This window comes from Oncorhynchus clarkii, unplaced genomic scaffold (assembly GCF_045791955.1).
Source record: "Oncorhynchus clarkii lewisi isolate Uvic-CL-2024 unplaced genomic scaffold, UVic_Ocla_1.0 unplaced_contig_1468_pilon_pilon, whole genome shotgun sequence".
NCBI lineage: Eukaryota > Metazoa > Chordata > Actinopteri > Salmoniformes > Salmonidae > Oncorhynchus > Oncorhynchus clarkii.
In genome coordinates this window covers 93,415-115,000 of record NW_027257944.1, presented here as the reverse complement: position 1 = coordinate 115,000, position 21,586 = coordinate 93,415, and the positions used below count along the sequence as shown (strand labels likewise).

Here is a 21,586-nt window from a genome sequence, read left to right as displayed (position 1 = left end):
CAACTGTTGGACAAACCAAGGACCCAACTGTTGGACAAACCAAGGACCCAACTGTTGGACAACCCAAGGACCCAACTGTTGGACAACCCAATGACAACTGTTGGACAAACCAAGGACCCAACTGTTGGACAAACCAAGGACCCAACTGTTGGACAACCCAAGGACCCAACTGTTGTACAACCCAAGGACAACTGTTGGACAACCCAAGGACAACTGTTGGACAACCCAAGGACAACTGTTGGACAACCCAAGGACCCAACTGTTGGACAACCCAAGGACCCAACTGTTGGACAACCCAAGGACCCAACTGTTGGACAACCCAAGGACCCAACTGTTGGACAACCCAAGGACCCAACTGTTGGACAACCCAAGGACCCAACTGTTGGACAATCCAAGGACAACTGTTGGACAATCCAAGGACAACTGTTGGACAACCCAAGGACCCAACTGTTGGACAACCCAAGGACAATTGTTGGACAACCCAATGACAACTGTTGGACAACCCAAGGACAACTGTTGGACAACCCAAGGACAACTGTTGGACAACTCAAGGACAACTGTTGGACAACTGTTGGACAACTGTTGGACAACCCAAGGACCCAACTGTTGGACAACCCAAGGACCCAACTGTTGGACAACCCAAGGACCCAACTGTTGGACAACCCAAGGATAACTGTTGGACAACCCAAGGACAACTGTTGGACAACCCAAGGACAACTGTTGGACAACCCAAGGACCCAACTGTTGGACAACCCAAGGACCCAACTGTTGGACAACCCAAGGACAACTGTTGGACAACCCAAGGACAACCCAAGGACAACTGTTGGACAACCCAAGGTTGTTATGTATCCTTAATTCTGTTACCTACCATTTTTCCTACTGTATCATCTCTCGTTTTGGACGAGACTAACTTTATGAACAGATTTGTTCTATTTTACACTTTATAGTAAATTTTGGCTGTAGAATAAATATTTCTGACTCATATTGATGCCACACAGGCCGTTTTCAAAGGGAGAAGTTTGTTTTCAGGGACAGTTGTTCTTTAATGTTGTCTGTCGAACTCGCCCAATTAGTAGCTAATACCAAAACAAGTTCTGATGGGGGTGGGGCCACTTCCTGGTTTGTGTTGCATTGTGGGATCTGTAGTTACCTTGCTCCTGGTCGTGATGCGTTGGTAGGCGTAGTCTGGGAAGGCTTGGCGGGGAATGAAGCGTCCTGAACCCTGCTGGACGCGGAGCCCCTCCCCCTCCTCATAGACCACCCTCCCCTGGGTCACCACGACGACAGGACCCCCCCGACACACCATCCCCTCAAAGATGTTATACTCCAGAGCCTGGTGGGAGAGGGGAGGAGGGGGAGGGAGAGAGGGAGGATAGAGGGAGGGCAGGGAGATAAAGGGTAGAAAGTTTTTATTTTGTTGTAATTTGTTGTAATCATGTCTTGGTTCCAGTTCCTCCCTCCCTCCCTCCCTCCCTCCCTCCCTCCCTCCCTCCCTCCCTCCCTCCCTCCCTCCCTCTCTCTCTCTCTCTCTCCCTCTCTCTCTCCCTCCCTCCCTCCCTCCCTCCCTCCCTCGCTCCCTCCCTCCCTCCCTCCCTCCCTCCCTCCCTCCCTCTCTCTCTCTCCCTCCCTCCCTCCCTCCCTCCCTCCCTCCCTCCCTCCCTCCCTCCCTCCCTCCCTCCCTCCCTCTCTCTCTCTCCCTCCCTCCCTCCCTCCCTCCCTCCCTCCCTCCCTCTCTCTCTCTCTCTCTCCCTCCCTTCCTCCCTCCCTCCCTCCCTCCCTCCCTCCCTCCCTCAACCCTACCCTACCCTACCCTCCTCTTCCCTCACCGACTGTTGCAGTTTGGAGGTGATTGTTTTGGTCCTGTCTGGGTCCCAGATAACGATGTCAGCGTCAGAACCCACAGCGATGCGTCCCTTCCGTGGGTACAGGTTGAAGATCTTAGCAGCGTTGGTGCTGGTCACCGCCACAAACTGGTTCTCATCCATCTTACCCGTGGCCTGAGAGAAGAGAGGAAGAGGACAAGAAAAGAGAGAGGAGGAAGAGAGAGAGAGAGGGGAGGAGGAGAGAACGAAGAGGAGGAGGAGAGAGAAGGAAGAGGAGAGAGAAGACACACTTTTAGACCAGGGTCCATGCACACAAACACACACACACACACACACACACACTCTCACCACAGCCTTGTCCCAGACGAAGCCCATCCTCTCCTCGATACCGTTGGTTCCTTCGGGGATCAGGGTGAAGTCATCTTTTCCTATGGCCTTCTGGGACGTGCTGTAGGCACAGTGGGCACTGCCAACCACCTGCAGGTCCCCGCTGTCACAAAACATCAACACAACGTTAGAACAAGGTATACATTACTTTTCTTTTAAGGAGAGAGAGAGAGAGAGAGAGAGAGAGAGACGATGGAGAGAGAGAGAGAGAGAGAGAGAGAGAGAGAGAGACGATGGAGAGAGAGAGCGGGGGAGGATGGGAGAGAGAGAGACAGAGACAGAGAGAGAGATAGGGGAGAGAGATTGAGTTGTGAGCGGGAGAGAGAAGTGAGCAGAAGACAGAGAGGTGGAGAGAGAGAAAACAGAGATAGAGAGAGACAGGGAGACAGGGAAGAAGAGAAAACAGATAGAGAGAGACAGGGAGACAGGGAAGGAGAGAAAACATAGATAGAGAGAGGACGGAGAGAGAGGATAAACTGTGTGTTTAAAATTATCCTTTTATTGTTCTCCTTTGTCTCCTTAGAACCTAATAATACTACATGTCTGTTCAGCAGAACCTCAAAGAGAACCACACCATCATACTATCATGGTGACAGCTAGACCCGCCTGGAACGGAGGGAGGGAGGGAGGGAGGGAGGGAGGGAGGGAGGGAGGAAGGGAGGGAGGGAGGGAGGGAAGAAGATATAGGAAGGGAGAAAGACAAGGAGGAAGGAAGGAAGGAAGGAAGGAAGGAAGGAAGGAAGGAAGGAAGGAAGGACGGGGGGGAGGGAGGGAGGGAGGGAGGGAGGGAGGGAGGGAGGGAGGGAAGAAGATGTAGGAAGGGAGAAAGACAAGGAGGAAGGAAGGAAGGAAGGAAGGAAGGAAGGAAGGAAGGAAGGGAGGGAGGGAGGGAGGGAGGGAGGAAGGAAGGAAGGAAGACAGGGAGGGAGGGAGGGAGGGAGGGAGGGAGGGAGGGAGGGAAGAAGATGTAGGAAGGGAGAAAGACAAGGAGGAAGGAAGGAAGGAAGGAAGGAAGGAAGGAAGGGAGGGAGGGAGGGAGGGAGGAAGGAAGGAAGGAAGGAAGGAAGGAAGGAAGGAAGGAAGGAAGGAAGGAAGGAAGGAAGGAAGGAAGGGAGGGAGGGAGGGAGGGGGAGAGGGAGGAGGAAGAGGAGGGAGAGGTCTGTAGCCAAGGCAACAGATACATTTTATTGGTTTCAGTTCTATTTTTGGAATCAGGGACAGAGAAAGGTGCACAGCGGGTGGTGTGTATGCGTGTGTGTGTGTGTGTGTGTGTGTGTGTTGTCCTACCAGGCCAGCAGGTCGTGGAGGTGTTCTGGGGTGGTGGGGTCGGGGCTGAGCGGCGGTGATGTCACGTAGGCGGCGGCCTTGGCCCAGTTCTTGCTCCAATAGTGTGATCCGTCTGTGGCCAGGCTGGCTGTGATTGGCTCCCCAAACACAACGGAACCTGGTGGGAGGAGCCAACAACAGAACAGGTGAACATACCGCTAGAAAACAAAAAAATGAAATGGATTTGTTAAAAACTAAACTCCCTCACTCACTCACTCACTCACTCACTCACTCCCTCTCTCTCCCCTCACTCCCTCCCTCCCTCCCTTCCTTCCTTCCTTCCTCCTTCTGTTGCCAAAGAGTTTCAGTTGCAAAACATTATGCTAAAGCTAAGATTGACTTTGAATCTGGCCTGAGTGACAGACAGACAGACAGACAGACAGACAGACAGACAGACAGACAGACAGACCTCTCCTCCTGGCCTGGGTAATGGTGTCGGCAGCAGTCTTGCTCATCACCTTGGTGATGTAGACGGGACAGTTGACTCTGTTGCCGATGGTGATGGCACGGAACACTGCCTCCGCCTCCAGCTGTACCGCAACACAACACACGTTAAGAGATGGACACACACACACACATATGAACACACACACATATGAACACACACACACACACACATATGAACACACACACACACACACATATGAACACACACACACACACATATATGAACACACACACACACAAGCACACACACACACACACACACACACACACACACACACACACACATAGGAACAGATACAGTCACACACACTCAAATCACCTCTTCAGGGTGACTCAGGGGGTGTCCCTCAGGTCCAGTGATTCCCAGGCTGAGGACCTTACGTTGTTCCTGGACCAGAATAAAGATCATCATCATCACCATCACCATCATCATCACCATCATCACCATCATCATCATCATCATCATCATCACCATCACCACCATCACCATCACCATCACCATCATCACCATCATCATCATCACATCACCATAATCATCATCATCACATCACCATCATCATCATCACCATCACCATCACCGTCATCATCATCATCATTGGACTGGGTTATAATGGGGTTATGACTGGGTTATAATGGGGTTATGACTGGGTTATATTGGGGTTATGACTGTAGGGCTGGGTTATAATGGGGTTATGACTGGGTTATAATATGGTTATGACTGTGGGACTGGGTTACAATGGGGTTATGACTGTAGGACTGGGTTATAATGGGGTTATGACTGTAAAACTGGGTTATAAATGGGGTTATGACTGGGTTATGATGTGGTTATGACTGTAGGACTGGGTTATAATGGGGTTATGACTGTATGACTGGGTTATAAATGGGGTTATGACTGGGTTATAATGGGGTTATGACTGGGTTATAATGGGGTTATGACTGAGGGACTGGGTTACAATGGGGTTATGACTGTAGGACTGGGTTATAATGGGGTTATGACTGTAAAACTGGGTTATAATGGGGTTATGACTGGGTTATGATGTGGTTATGACTGTAGGACTGGGTTATAATGGGGTTATGACTGGGGTGTAATTGGGTTATGACTTTAGGACTGGGTTATAATGGGGTTATGACTGGGTTATAATGGGGTTATGACTGGGTTATGATGTGGTTATGACAGTAGGACTGGGTTATAATGGGGTTATGACTGTAGGACTGGGTTATAATGTGGTTATGACTGGGTTATAATGGGGTTAGGACTGTATGACTGGGTTATAATGGGGTTATGACTGTAGGACTGTGTTATAATGGGGTTATGACTGGGTTATAATGGGGTTAGCACTGTATGACTGGGTTATAATGGGGTTATGACTGTTGGACTGGGTTATAATGGGGGTATGACTGTTGGACTGGGTTATAATGGGGTTATGACTGTAGGACTGGGTTATAATGGGTTTATGCCTGGGTTATAATAGGGTTATGACTGGGTTATAATGGGGTTATGACTGGGTTATAATGGGGTTATGGCTGTAAGACTGGGTTATAATGGGGTTATGACTGGGTTATAATGGGGTTATGCCTGTATGACTGGGTTATAATGGGGTTGTGACTGGGTTATAATGGGGTTATGCCTGTATGACTGGGTTATAATGGGGATATGACTGTTGGACTGGGTTATAATGGGTTATGACTGGGTTATAATGGGGTTAGGACTGTAGGACTGGGTTATAATGGGGTTGTGACTGGGTTATAATGGGGTTATGCCTGTATGACTGGGTTATAATGGGGATATGACTGTTGGACTGGGTTATAATGGGTTATGACTGGGTTATAATGGGGTTATGACTGTAGGACTGGGTTATAATGGGGTTATGACTGTAGGACTGGGTTATAATGGGGTTATGACTGTTGGACTGGGTTATAATGTGTTATGACTGGGTCATAATGGGGTTATGACTGTAGGACTGGGTTATAATGGGGTTATGACTGTAGGACTGGGTTATAATGGGGTTATGACTGTTGGACTGGGTTATATTGGGGGTATGACTGTTGGACTGGGTTATAATGGGGTTATGACTGTATGACTGGGTTATAATGGGGTTATGACTGTATGACTGGGTTATAATGGGGTTATGACTGTTGGACTGGGTTATAATGGGGTTATGACTGTAGGACTGGGGTATAATGGGGTTATGACTGTAGGACTGGGGTATAATGGGGTTATGACTGTAGGACTGGGTTATAATGGGGTTATGCCTGTAGGACTGGGTTATAATGGGTTTATGACTGGGTTATACTAGGGTTATTACTGTTGGACTGGGTTATAATGGGGTTATGACTGGGTTATAATGTGGTTATGACTGTAGGAATGGGTTATAATGGGGTTATGACTGTTGGACAGGGTTATAATGGGGTTATGACTGTTGGACTGGGTTATAACGGGGTAATGACTGGGTTATAATGGGGTTATGGCTGGGTTATATTGGGATTATGACTGTAGGACTGGGTTATAATGTGGTTATGACTGTAGGACTGGGTTATACTGGGGTTATGACTGTTGGACTGGGTTATAATGGGTTATGACTGGGTTATAATGGGGTTATGACTGTAGGACTGGGTTATAATGGGGTTATGACTGTAGAACTGGGTTATAATGGGGTTATGACTGTTGGACTGGGTTATATTGGGGGTATGACTGTTGGACTGGGTTATAATGGGGTTATGACTGTAGGACTGGGTTATGATGGGGTTATGCCTGTAGGACTGGGTTATAATGGGTTTATGACTGGGTTATAATAGGGTTATGACTGTTGGACTGGGTTATAATGGGGTTATGACTGGGTTATAATGTGGTTATGACTGTAGGAATGGGTTATAAGGGTTATGACTGTTGGACAGGGTTATAATGGGGTTATGACTGTTGGACTGGGTTATAATGGGGTAATGACTGGGTTATAATGTGGTTATGGCTGGGTTATATTGGGATTATGACTGTAGAGCTGGGTTATAATGGGGTTATGACTGTAGGACTGGGTTATAATGGGGTTATGACTGTAGGACTGGGTTATAATGGGGTTATGACTGGGTTATAATGGGGTTATGACTGGGTTATAATGAGGTTATGACTGTAGGACTGGGTTATAATGGGGTTATGACTGGGTTATGATGTGGTTATGACTGTAGGACTGGGTTATAATGGGGTTATGACTGTATGACTGGGTTATAATGGGGTTATGACTGGGTTATAATGGGGTTATGACTGTGTTATAATGGGGTTATGACTGGGGTGTAATGGGGTTATGACTTTAGGACTGGGTTATAATGGGGTAATGACTGTGTTATAATGGGGTTATGACTGGGTTATGACTGTAGGACTGGGTTATAATGGGGTTATGACTGTAGGACTGGGTTATAATGGGGTTATGACTGGGTTATGACTGTAGGACTGGGTTATAATGGGGTTATGACTGTAGGACTGGGTTATAATGGGGTTAGGACTGTTTGACTGGGTTATAATGGGGTTATGACTGTAGGACTGGGTTATAATGGGGTTATGACTGGGTTATAATGGGGTTAGGACTGTATGACTGGGTTATAATGGGGTTATGACTGTTGGACCTGGTTATAATGTGGTCATGACTGGGTTATAATGGGGTTATCACTGTATGACTGGGTTATAATGGGGTTATGACTGTTGGACTGGGTTATAATGGGGTTATGACTGTAGGATTGGGTTATAATGGGTTTATGCCTGGGTTATAATAGGGTTATGACTGGGTTATAATGGGGTTATGACTGGGTTATAATGGGTTTGTGACTTGGTTATAATGGGGTTATGGCTGTAAGACTGGGTTATAATGAGGTTATGACTGGGTTATAATGGGGCTATGCCTGTATGACTGGGTTATGATGGGGTTGTGACTGGGTTATATTGGGGTTATGCCTGTATGACTGGGTTATAATGGGGATATGACTGTTGGACTGGGTTATAATTGGTTATGACTGGGTTATAATGGGGTTAGGACTGTAGGACTGGGTTATAATGGGGTTGTGACTAGGTTATAATGGGGTAATGCCTGTATGACTGGGTTTTAATGGGGATATGACTGTTGGACTGGGTTATAATGGGTTATGACTGGGTTATAATGGGGTTATGACTGTAGGACTGGGTTATAATGGGGTTATGACTGTTGGACTGGGTTATAATGGGGTTATGACTGTAGGACTGGGTTATAATGGGGTTATGACTGGGTTATAATGGGGTTATGACTGGGTTATAATGGGGTTATGGCTGTAGGACTGGGATATAATGGGGTTATGACTGGGTTATAATGAGGTTATGACTGGGTTATAATGGGGTTATGGCTGTAGGACTGGGTTATAATGGGGTTATGACTGGGTTATAATGGGGTTATGACTGTAGGACTGGGTTATAATGGGGTTATGACTGGGTTATAATGGGGTTATGACTGGGTTATAATGGGGTTATGGCTGTAGGACTGGGTTATAATGGGGTTATGACTGGGTTATAATGAGGTTATGACTGGGTTATAATGGGGTTATGGCTGTAGGACTGGGTTGTAATGGGGTTATGACTGGGTTATAATGGGGTTATGACTGGGTTATAATGGGGTTATGACTGGGTTATAATGGGGTTATGGCTGTAGGACTGGGTTATAATGGGGTTATGACTGTAGGACTGGGTTATAATGGGGTTATGACTGGGTTATAATGGGGTTATGACTGGGTTATAATGGGGTTATGACTGGGTTATAATGGGGTTATGACTGGGTTATAATGGGGTTATGGCTGTAGGACTGGGATTATAATGGGGTTATGACTGTAGGACTGGGTTATACTGGGGTTATGACTGGGTTATAAATGGGGTTATGACTGGGTTATAATGGGGTTATGACTGGGTTATAATGGGGTTTTGACTGGGTTATAATGGGGTTATGACTATAGGACTGGGTACCTGAGCAATGAGGTCTCCGTTCTCAGCATGCAGCATCACCACAGCCCCCAACTCCTTCAGGGAGGAGAACACCTCATACAACTATTAGAGAGAGAGAGAGAGAGAGAGAGAGAGAGAGAGAGAGAGAGAGAGAGGGAAGGAGAGAGAAAGGGAGAGAGATAGATAGAGAGATGGAAGGAGAGAGACAGAGAGAGAGATAGGACGGTGAGAGGAAAGCAAAGAGAATGAGAGGGGGGAGAATGGGAGAGCAAGGAGCGAGGGAGGGAGGAAAGAGAGAAGGGGAGAGAGAGAGAAGAGAGCAGAATACAGAAATTGTAGAGAGAGAATAGCGATGGAAAGAGATAATGATTATTACTGCACATAGAGTATAAATAGTTCTATTTACCATTGTGCAGCATATCATTATAATACACATGTCAATATGATATTAAACCAACCTGAGAATCAGTCATCTGAAACGAATCCTTATAGGACATATACACCTGGAATGAGTTGATCCCTGAGAGAGAGAGAGAGAGATGGAGGGATGGAGGGATGGAGGGAGAGAGGGAGTGTGTGTGAGATAGATAGATAGATAGATAGATAGATAGATAGATAGATAGATAGATAGATAGATAGATAGATAGATCAACGAATTGGCATGGGCACTAGAAAAGTCTGCAGCACCCTGCCTCACCCTACTAGAATCCGAAGTCAAATGTCTACTGTTTGCTGATCATCTGGTGCTTCTGTCACCAACCAAGGAGGGCCTACAGCAGCACCTAGATCTTCTGCACAGATTCTGTCAGACCTGGGCCCTGACAGTAAATGTCAGTAAGACCAAAATAATGGTGTTTCAAAAAAGGTCCAGTCGCCAGGACCACAAATACAAATTCCTTCTAGACACTGTTGCTCGAGAGCACACAAAAAACTATACATACCTTGGCCTAAACATCAGCGCCAAAGGTAACTTCCACAAAGCTGTGAACGATCTGAGAGACAAGGCAAGAAGGGCATTCTATGGCATGCAAAAGGAAGGGGAGAGGAAGGGAGGGAGGGAGGGAGGGAGGGAGGGAGGGAGGGAGGGAGGGAGGGAGGGAGAGAGAGAGAGCAGAAGACAAGACAGAAGACACTGATCCAATCAACCGATTAGGTCAATAAGATGATCAATAAGCTTTCCTTTCTTCTGCAGCAGAACCAACCAACCCAATCAATTAACCCACCCACCAAACCAATCGACCAATTCACTTTCAGATCAGGTGATCAATAATAATAATAAATCAATCGATCAGGTGATTAATAACCCAACCTTTCAACCCACCAACCAACTAAACAGGCGACCAGTAAACCAATCAACTGATAAATCAATCCATCAGGTGATCAATAAGCCAACTTTTCAACCCACCAAACAACCAAACAAGCGACCAGTAAACCAATCAACTAATAAATAAATCGACCAGGTGATCAATAAGCCAACCTTTCAACCCACCAACCAACCAAACAGGCGACCAGTAAACCAATCAACTGATAAATCAATCGATCAGGTGATTAATAACCCAACCTTTCAACCCACCAAACAGGCGACCAGTGACAATGAATTAATAAATCAATCGATCAGGTGATCAATAAGCGTACCTTTCTCCTGCACCAGAACCTCCAGCTCATCCTTGACCCCCGGGTGCCAGTGCGGCAGGTCGACGTGCAGCGAGTAGTCACAGCAACACTTCCTGTCAGCTGACTCCTGCCAGCGCTCAAACGCTTCCAGCAGGCTGTCACCCGGCTGAGGAGTCACATGGTCAACTGGGGGGGGGGGTCAGGGGTCAGAGGTTAAAGGTTAGAGTTTCAACTTTATCCCAGAGTGCAGCAGGGGGCACTCATTAGACATAAATATAATGTGGGAATGTGTGTATTGGCGTGTGTTTGTGTGTGTGTGTGTGTGCATGTTTATGTGTGTATATGTGTGTGTGTTTGTGTATAAGCGCATGTGTACATGTGTATGTGTGTATGTGCGTGTTTGTATGTGTGTGTGTGTGTGTGTGTGTGTGTGTGTGTGTGTGTGTGTGTGTGTGTGTGTGTGTGTGTATGTGTGTATGTTTGTTTGTTTGTATGTGTGTATATGTGTGTGTGTTTGTGTATAAGCGCATGTGTACATGTGTATGTGTGTATGTGCGTGTTTGTATGTGTGTGTGTGTGTGTGTGTGTGTGTGTGTGTGTGTGTATGTGTGTATGTTTGTTTGTTTGTATGTGTGTGTGTATGTGTGTGTATGTGTGTGTATGGGTGTGTATGGGGGTGTGTGTGTGTGTGTGTGTATGTGTGTTTGTGTGTGTGTGTGTGTGTCCACTCACTGATCATGGTGGTGCCCCCGGCCAGCGCGGCTCTGCTGCCCAGGTAGAAGTCGTCTACAGGTGAACAGCCCAGGTGAGGCTTCATCAGACAGGTGTTCACATCTATACCTCCAGGTATCACCAGACATCCATTAACCTCCAGCACCCTCACATCATCAGGTACCTCCAGGTTATCACCCACCTGTCTATAGAGGAGAGGGGGGGGGGGGGGGGGGGAACAGGGTTAGGAGAGATCAGAGGTTTGAGGGGTGGCAGAGGAATTGAGGTAAGGGGGAGAGGTGTGGCAGAAGGAGTGAGGAGGGGGATGGGGGGGGACAGGGTTAGGAGAGATCAGAGGTTTGACAGGTGGCAGAGGAAGTGAGGAGGGGGATGGGGGGAGGTAATGGGGGGAGAGTGAAGAGGGTTAGGAGAAATGAGAGGAGGAGGCGAGGATAGAGGAAGTGAGGAATCAAGGAAATGCGTTTTGAGATTCTCCCATGTACTTACTTTATAAGGCCATCTTCCACATAGACGTCTGCATACTGAGACAGGTCGTCATTCACCACACGACCCCCTTTAATCAGCAACCTCTCACTCTGCACACAGGGTGGAGGGGGGAGAGGGGGTGGGGGAGGCAGGGAGAGAGGGAGAAGAGAGGAGAGAGAGGCAGGGAGGAGAGGAGAGAGAGAGAGTGAGAGAGAGACAGAGAGAGAGAGACAGAGAGAGAGACAGAGAGGAAGAGAGGAGCAAGGGAGTGATAGAGGGGAAGAGAGGAGAGAGAGAGAGACAGAGTGAGACTGTTTTCAGTTATGATATTAGGAGATATTTGATAACAACTTATTGAAACAACAACTACAAGAACAGATGCTACTAGGAAGGATGTGTTTTCCGTTGAAAAGGACGTCCTGATCTTCTGCCATCTCCCGTCACCAAGGATACACAGCTACAGATAGAGTCCTACCCAGGGAGAAAGATGTTACGTCTCCATGGCAACCTAGCCGTCTGTCTTCCCCGATGCTGTAGCCTAACCATGGAGATACGACTGTTTGGAGCTCTGTCTCTCTGCTTGCAAAAAAAATAATTGCACAACCCAGGATAGGCCTGGTCATCCCTACTGCCTCTGATCTGGTGGAATCACTAAACAGAGAACATCCCTGGTCATCTCTTACTGCCTCTGATCTGGAGGACTCACTAAACAGAGAACATCCCTGGTCATCCCTACTGCCTCTGATCTGGAGGACTCACTAAACAGAGAACATCCCTGGTCATCTACTGCCTCTGATCTGGTGGACTCACTAAACAGAGAACATCCCTGGTCATCCCTACTGTCTCTGATCTGGAGGACTCACTAAACAGAGAACATCCCTACTGCCTCTGATCTGGAGGACTCACTAAACAGAGAACATCCCTACTGCCTCTGATCTGGTGGACTCACTAAACAGAGAACATCCCTACTGCCTCTGATCTGGAGGACTCACTAAACAGAGAACATCCCTACTGCCTCTGATCTGGAGGACTCACTAAACAGAGAACATCCCTGGTCATCCCTACTGCCTCTGATCTGGAGGACTCACTAAACAGAGAACATCCCTACTGCCTCTGATCTGGAGGACTCACTAAACAGAGAACATCCCTGGTCATCCCTACTGCCTCTGATCTGGTGGACTCACTAAACAGAGAACATCCCTACTGACTCTGATCTGGAGGACTCACTAAACAGAGAACATCCCTACTGACTCTGATCTGGAGGACTCACTAAACAGAGAACATCCCTACTGCCTCTGATCTGGAGGACTCACTAAACAGAGAACATCCCTACTGCCTCTGATCTGGAGGACTCACTAAACAGAGAACATCCCTACTGACTCTGATCTGGAGGACTCACTAAACAGAGAACATCCCTACTGCCTCTGATCTGGAGGACTCACTAAACAGAGAACATCCCTACTGACTCTGATCTGGAGGACTCACTAAACAGAGAACATCCCTACTGCCTCTGATCTGGTGGACTCACTAAACAGAGAACATCCCTACTGCCTCTGATCTGGAGGACTCACTAAACAGAGAACCTCCCTACTGACTCTGATCTGGAGGACTCACTAAACAGAGAACATCCCTACTGACTCTGATCTGGAGGACTCACTAAACAGAGAACATCCCTACTGCCTCTGATCTGGAGGACTCACTAAACAGAGAACATCCCTACTGCCTCTGATCTGGAGGACTCACTAAACAGAGAACATCCCTACTGACTCTGATCTGGAGGACTCACTAAACAGAGAACATCCCTACTGCCTCTGATCTGGAGGACTCACTAAACAGAGAACATCCCTACTGACTCTGATCTGGAGGACTCACTAAACAGAGAACATCCCTACTGCCTCTGATCTGGTGGACTCACTAAACAGAGAACATCCCTACTGCCTCTGATCTGGAGGACTCACTAAACAGAGAACCTCCCTACTGACTCTGATCTGGAGGACTCACTAAACAGAGAACATCCCTACTGCCTCTGATCTGGAGGACTCACTAAACAGAGAACATCCCTACTGCCTCTGATCTGGAGGACTCACTAAACAGAGAACATCCCTACTGACTCTGATCTGGAGGACTCACTAATTAGAGAACATCCCTACTGACTCTGATCTGGAGGACTCACTAAAGAGAGAACATCCCTACTGTCTCTGATCTGGAGGACTCACTAAAGAGAGAACATCCCTACTGACTCTGATCTGATGGCCTCACTAAACAGAGAACATCCCTACTGACTCTGATCTGGAGGACTCACTAAACAGAGAACATCCCTACTGTCTCTGATCTGGAGGACTCACTAAAGAGAAATGCGTTAGTTTGTAAATGATGATGTCTGAGTGTTGGAGTGTTCACACTTCTCTATCTTTAAATTTAACATGGAAAATAAAATGGTGCCGTCTGGTTAATATCAGGAATTTGAAATGATTTATACTTTTACTTTTTCTACTTAAGTATATTTATCATTTAAAACCAAATGCTATTAGATGTTTACTCAAGTAGCATTTTTACTGAGTGACTCAAGTATGACAAGTATGACAATTGGATTCTTTATCCACCACTGCCACTACATCCAAACATGACCAAGAATCCGGAAAGCTGTGCATGTATTCAAACGATTAGCTTTATTCAACGTTTTACACCATTTAAACACGTTTTACAACGTTTTACACCATTTAAACACGTTTTACAACGTTTTACACCATTTAAACACGTTTTACAACGTTTTACACCATTTAAACACGTTTTACTACGTTCTACATCATTTAAACACGTTTTACAACGTTCTACACCATTTAAACACGTTTTACTACGTTCTACACCATTTAAACACGTTTTACAACGTTTTACACCATTTAAACACGTTTTACAACGTTTTACACCATTTAAACACGTTTTACAACGTTCTACACCATTTAAACACGTTTTACAACGTTTTACACCATTTAAACACGTTTTACAACGTTTTACACCATTTAAACACGTTTTACAACGTTTTACACCATTTAAACACGTTTTACTACGTTCTACACCATTTAAACACGTTTTACAACGTTCTACACCATTTAAACACGTTTTACAACGTTTTACACAATTTAAACACGTTTTACAACGTTTTACACCATTTAAACACGTTTTACAACGTTTTACACCATTTAAATAGCTGCATGGAATGTTTTCTGAATGAACCAACCAGGCTAGAATATCCCCAAGACAGATCTCTCTCTCACAAGAACACCTCAAATCGGTATTCCCTGTTGCTCTCTCTCTCTCTGTCTCTCTCTCTCTCTACCTCTGTCTCTCTCTCTCTCTCTACCTCTGTCTCTCTCTCTCTCTCTACCTCTGTCTCTCTCTCTCTCTTTCTCTCTCTCTCTGTGTCTGTCTCTCTCTCTCTCTCTCTCTCTACCTCTGTCTCTCTCCCTCTTTCTCTCTCACTCTCACTCTCTATCTGTCTCTCTCACTATCTCTCTATTTATGTCTCTCTCTCTCTCTCTCTCCCCCAGAGTCCAGACTATTGTCATACTCCTTCAAACCTGCAGCACAACATACAACGTCGGATTGTCACTTCGTGTAAATCCCTGATAACAACTCAACCATGTCAGGTAGAGAGCAGGGCAGAGAACAGACGCATTGACTTGACACGTCGCGGCAGAAATGGTAACAAAAATGATCTCCGCGATTACGGTGGTATCATTATGCGGCCTGGCTGGCTGACACGGGGGAGACTGGGCCAGGGCAGACATCACACAGGCCTTCTACTCAAACTGCTTGCCTATCATCCGGCGACACTAAGAGTTTAATCCCCGCCAACGGTATCAGGAGCAGGGGATTTATCTAACCGAGGCTGCAGCTCGGTAGCAGCGGCAGTACCGCCCTGTCGCCCTTGACAACCTCAACGTGCCTTTAGTCTGGGCTACAATCATTGTTTTCTCTGTAGAACTGAATATAATAAACAGAAACGATCTCCTTTTTGTAAGTCTATATTCTACCAAGGAACCTCCAGCGGCGACAAGTTAGACTAGGTATGTGGTGCTGAAATGGACAGCGCCGTTTGTTCGCCTATTGACCGAAAACAATGGCTATTCCGCGCTAGACAGCCAGCCAGCCCGTCCGGCTGCCAGCCCCGCCAGGTGGGAGTCTTACCGGAAGGTGGGGGATACCATTCCCCTGGTGGTCAGTACCAGACATGCTCGCTCTCTCTCTCTCTCTTTTCCCGCAGCCAGTGAACTCAGAGGCGGAAGGAACGCTCTAGCTGCAGTACCTCCTTTTGTCTTCGCGTGCAGTGCAGTCAGAGCAGCCGCGATGTTCAGTGTGTGTGTGTGTGTGTGGTGTGTGTGACAGAAGCTGGGATAGCTGTCAAAACGGCGCTGTTCAATTCATCACCACACGTAGCCTAATAGCCTACCTGGCCGTCACCGGTTCAGGTGATGTGGACAGCCTAGAGATATCTGCGTAGCCTATTTTAGGAACAGCCTAGCTGACGTCACTGCACTGCAGAACAGAGTAAGCTACAACTGGAAATGTAGCATCCACAAGCGATCTGCCCTACTTTTAATCAACATAAACATGGTCGAGAAAAAAAATGCAGTTTTCACCTACCTTTCCATTCTTCTGACCGGAGTGACACTGCCTCCCTGCCAGGTACTCAATCTCCACACCCGGCCTCACATCCTCTCTCTCCCCGGGTGAGCTGACCTGAGAACCGACAGCCCGGACCTCACTGGCCGTCTCAGGAACGTCGCCATCGGTGTGGTCGAGGAGCCTGTCTCGGCTGACGCTCCTGGGAGTCCTGGTTCCTCTCCTTCCCGCGGCAAAGTTATCACAGTCTACAGTCTTGCTGTCGTAGGCGCCATCCACCGAGGAAAACATCCCGTAGGATTTCCGTTGGTTCGGCCCGGTTGTAATCGTTCCTGCCAGGTAGACCGGCAGCTCGTTCTCCCGGTTCCACTGCCTCCTGCAGTCAGACATGATAACGACCGGGTATCTGTAGCCTACCTACTCACATTAATAACAACAACTGTTGATGTAAAAATGTTTGAGATTAGATCGGTTAAATGGGACAGTCTTTTTACTCCGTTATCGACGGTCTCGCGCTGCAAAGCACCTGTGTTTCGGTGCGACGTGAACTTTGATGCGTGTCTCGAGGAGAGGACGATTATGATGATGATGATGATGATGTAGTGCTCTAGTTTCTATCGGAGCCAGGGGGGCAGAGAGAGAGAGGGGGGGGGGGAGAAAGAGGGGGAGAGAGAGATGTAGAGAGAATGAGTTCTGCAGACAACCCCACCTCCTTCTCTCCTTTCTCCCTCTCTGTATCTCTTTCTCACTGAATCTCCCCCTCCTTCCCCCCTCTCACCCCTCTCTCTTTCTCTCTGAATCTCTCCTCCTTCCCCCCTCTCCCCCCTCTCTCTTTCTCCCTGAATCTCCCCCTCCTTCCCCCCTCTCCCCCTCTCTCTTTCTCCCTGAATCGCCCCCTCCTTCCCCCCTCTCACCCTCTCTCTAATAGAATGGTTGTTGATAGGCTGACATCAAAACATCCAGGGATTAACTAGTGACCCACATCTGGAATGGACAAAACAGATTTCTAAACACTCTGTCTTGTGCCTGTGTGTGCCTGTGTGTGTGTGTGTGTGTGTACATTTAATGTGTTCTATTTACAGGTTCGTGTGTTCTATTTACAGGTTCATGTGTTCTATTTACATTTAATGTGTTCTATTTACATTTAATGTGTTCTATTTACAGGTTCATGTGTTCTATTTACATGTTATGTGTGTTTATTAGGGATCCCAATTAGCTGCTGCCAAGGCAGGAATTTGTATATTTATTAGGGATCCCAATTAGCTGCTGCCAAGGCAGGAATTTGTATATTTGTGTATTTATTAGGGATCCCAATTAGCTGCTGCCAAGGCAGGAATTTGTATTTGTGTGTCTTTATTAGGGATCCCAATTAGCTGCTGTCAAGACAGGAATGTGTGTGTTTCCTAATCTGCACAGTTAAAACCGAAGAAAAACATCTATCTGGTAAAGTCCACTAAACATACAGTCTACAGAAGGTCTATACCCTCCTGGGATTTATTCACATTTAATTGTGTTACAAAGTAGGATAAACACTTATTTAATTGTAATATTTTTTGTCAACGGTCTATACAAAATACTCTGTAACGTCAAAGTGGAAGAAAAATTCAACAAAAACAAATTGAAAGATGAACGACAATAAAATACTAATATACCTTGATTAGATAAATGCACTCTTAGTAAACAGGGTTCAGAAGGGGTTCCCATAGGAGTTGTCACGACCGTCGTCAGGGAAATGACCGGACCAAGGTGCAGCATGGTGAGCGTACTCTTTTAACTCTTTTTATTTTGAATGTCGCCAACAAAAACAAGACGACGCTTACTAGGGCTATACAGGCCACTAACAAAGTCAACTGCCCACAACTACGGTGGAAAAAACAGGCTGCCTAAGTATGATTCCCAATCAGAGACAACAATACACAGCTGTGTCTGATTGAGAACCATACCCGGCCAAAACATAGAAACAGAAAACATAGAAATAAAGAAACTAGAATGCCCACCCTAGTCACACCCTGGCCTAACCAAATAGAGAAATAAAACGGCTCTCTAAGGTCAGGGCATGACAGTAGAACCCTTTTTGGTTCCATGTAGAACCCGTTTGGGTTCCAGGTATAACCCTTTTTGGTTCCATGTAGAACCCTCTATAGAAAGGGTTCTACATGGAACCAAAAATGGTTCTAAATGGAACCAAAAATGGTTATTCAAAAGGTTCTCCTGTGGAGGACAACTGAGGAGGAGAGCCCTTAATTAAAGGTTCTAGATAGCAATTTATTTTATTTTTTACCCCTGAGTCAATACATGTTAGAAACACCTTTAGCAGCCATTACAGCTGGGAGTCTTCTTGGGTAAGTCTCTAAGAGTCATTACAGCTGGGAGTCTTCTTGGGTAAGTCTCTAAGAGTCATTACAGCTGGGAGTCTTCTCGGGTAAGTCTCTAAGAGTCATTACAGCTGGGAGTCTTCTTGAGTAAGTCTCTAAGAGCCATTACAGCTGGGAGTCTTCTTGGGTAAGTCTCTAAGAGCCATTACAGCTGGGAGTCTTCTTGGGTAAGTCTATAAGAGTCATTACAGCTGGGAGTCTTCTCGGGTAGGTCTCTAAGAGTCATTACAGCTGTTGGTCTTCTTGGGTAAGTCTCTAAGAGGCATTACAGCTGGGAGTCTTCTCGGGTAAGTCTCTAAGAGTCATTACAGCGGGGAGTCTTCTCGGGTAAGTCTCTAAGAGTCATTAAAGCTGTTGAGTCTCATAAGAGCTTTGCATAACTGTACAGTCGTGGCCAAACGTTTTGAGAATGACACAAATATAAATTTTCACAAAGTCTGCTGCCTCAGTGTCTTTAGATATTTTTGTCAGATGTTACTATGGAATACTGAAGTATAATTACAAGCATTTCATAAGTGTCAAATGCTTTTATTGACAATTACATGAAGTTGATGCAAAGAGTCAATATTTGCAGTGTTGACCCTTCTTTTTCAAGACCTCTGCAATCCGCCCTGGCATGCTGTCAATTAACTTCTGGGCCACATCCTGACTGATGGCAGCCCATTCTTGCATAATCAATGCTTGGAGTTTGTCAGAATTTGTGGGTTTTGTTTGTTCACCCGCCTCTTGAGGATTGACCACAAGTTCTCAATGGGATTAAGGTCTGGTGGGTTTCCTGGCCATGGACCCAAAATATTGATGTTTTGTTCCGCCTGCCACTTAGTTATCACTTTTGCCTTATGGCAAGGTGTTCCATCATGCTGGAAAAGGCACTGTTCGTCACCAAACTGTTCCTGGATGGTTGGGAGATGTTGCTCTCAGAGGATGTGTTGGTACCATTCTTTATTCATGGCTGTGTTCTTAGGCAAAATTGTGAGTGAGCCCACTCCCTTGGTTGAGAAGCAACGCCACACATGAATGGTCTCAGGATGCTTTACTGTTGGCATGACACAGGACTGATGGCAGCGCTCACCTTGTCTTCTCCAGACAAGCTTTTTTCCGGATGCCCCAAACAATCAGAAAGGGGATTCATCCGAGTAAATGACTTTTCCCCAGTCCTCAGCAGTCCAATCCCTGTACCTTTTGCAGAATATCAGTCTGTCCCTGATGTTTTTCCTGGAGAGAAGTGGCTTCTTTACTGCCATTCTTGACTCCAGGCCATCCTCAAAGTATTCGCCACACTGTGCGTGCAGATGCACTCACACCTGGCTGCTGCCATTCCCAAGCAAGCTCTGTACTGGTGGTGCCCCGATCCCGCAGCTGAATCAACTTTAGGAGACGGTCCTGGCGCTTGCTGAACTTTCTTGGGCGCCCTGAAGCCTTCTTTACAACAATTGAACCGCTCTCCTTGAAGTTCTTGATGATCCGATAAATGGTTGATTTAGGTGAAATCTTACTGGCAGCAATATCCTTGCCTGTGAAGCCCTTTCTGTGCAATGATGACGGCACGAGTTTCCTTGCAGGTAACCATGATTGACAGAAGAAGAACAATGATTCCAAGCACCACCCTCCTTTTGAAGCTTCCAGTCTGTTATTCGAACTCAATCAGCAGGACAGAGTGATCTCCAGCCTTGGCCTCGTCAACACTCACAACAGTGTTAACGAGAGAATCACTGACATAATGTCAGCTGGTCCTTTTGTGGCAGGGCTGAAATGCAGTGGAAATGTTTTTTTGGGATTCAGTTAATTTGCATGGCAAAGAGGGACTTTGCAATTAATTGCAATTCATCTGATCACTCTTCGTAACATTCTGGAGTATATGCAAATTGCCATCATACAAACTGAGGCAGCAGAATTTGTGAAAATGAATATTTGTGTCATTCTCAAAACTTGTGGCCACAACTGTACTGTGCAATATTTGTCTATTTTTCTTTTCAAAATTCTTCAAGTTCTGTCAAGATGCTGGGGCTAAACAGCACATGTCAAGTCTTGCCGTAGATTTTCAAGCATATTTAAGTCAAAACGGTAACTTGGCCACTCAGGAACACTTGGCCTTGTGTTGTATGTGATTGTCCTGCTGAAAGTTGAATTCCTCTCCCAGTGTCTGGTGTAAAGCAAACTGAAGCAGGTTTTCCTCTAGGATTTTGCCTGTGCTTAGCTCAAACCTGTTTATTTTTATCCTGAAAAACTCCCCAGTATTTGCTGATGACAAGCACACCCATACCATGATGCAGCCACCACCATGCTTGAAAATAAGGAGGCAGTTACTCAGTGATGTGTTGGATTTGCCCCCAAACAAAAGGCTTTACATTTATGCCAAAAAAAATGCATTCCTTGGCTATGTTTTTTTTCATCAGTAATTAACTTTAATGTCTTGATGCATCATACAAGCTGCATGGGTTGGTTTTATAGTCTCTATATTTGTATATCTGCATCCTTCTTTTCACTCTGTCATCCTCAGTTTTCTCCCATCACAGACATTGAACTCTGTAACTGTTTTTAAAAAAAAATCACCAATGGTGTCACGGATCCTTACGGGAACTGTCATCACGCACACCTGGTCTCTATTCCCATTGATTAGCACACCTGGTCTCTATTCCCATTGATTAGCACACCTGGTCTCTATTCCCATTGATTAGCACACCTGGTCTCTATTCCCATTGATTAGTACACCTGGTCTCTATTCCCATTGATTAGTACACCTGGTCTCTATTCCCATTGATTAGCACACCTGGTCTCTATTCCCATTGATTAGTACACCTGGTCTCTATTCCCATTGATTAGTACACCTGGTCTCTATTCCC

General features: G+C 46.3%; 1 protein-coding gene across 2 annotated transcripts in view; it reads right to left on the bottom strand.

The window, feature by feature from the left end:
* The window catches only part of LOC139394144 (dihydropyrimidinase-related protein 1-like), a 19,534-nt gene extending 2,776 nt beyond the window's left edge, over positions 1 to 16,758 (bottom strand). The window contains exons 1-12 of one of the 2 annotated variants that reach the window (XM_071142178.1): positions 16,390 to 16,758; positions 11,767 to 11,855; positions 11,281 to 11,465; positions 10,570 to 10,734; positions 9,393 to 9,454; positions 8,956 to 9,036; positions 4,303 to 4,371; positions 3,946 to 4,066; positions 3,498 to 3,654; positions 2,172 to 2,313; positions 1,827 to 1,997; positions 1,151 to 1,333 (exon numbers count right to left, since the gene is read on the bottom strand). In XM_071142178.1, coding sequence (XP_070998279.1) covers positions 1,151 to 1,333; positions 1,827 to 1,997; positions 2,172 to 2,313; positions 3,498 to 3,654; positions 3,946 to 4,066; positions 4,303 to 4,371; positions 8,956 to 9,036; positions 9,393 to 9,454; positions 10,570 to 10,734; positions 11,281 to 11,465; positions 11,767 to 11,855; positions 16,390 to 16,758 — 1,794 coding nt within the window. Of the gene's footprint in view, positions 1 to 1,150; positions 1,334 to 1,826; positions 1,998 to 2,171; positions 2,314 to 3,497; positions 3,655 to 3,945; positions 4,067 to 4,302; positions 4,372 to 8,955; positions 9,037 to 9,392; positions 9,455 to 10,569; positions 10,735 to 11,280; positions 11,466 to 11,766; positions 11,856 to 15,933; positions 16,113 to 16,389 lie in introns of those variants that run through there. The other variant, XM_071142179.1, reaches the window with a different exon arrangement.
* Positions 16,759 to 21,586: the final 4,828 nt, after the last annotated feature.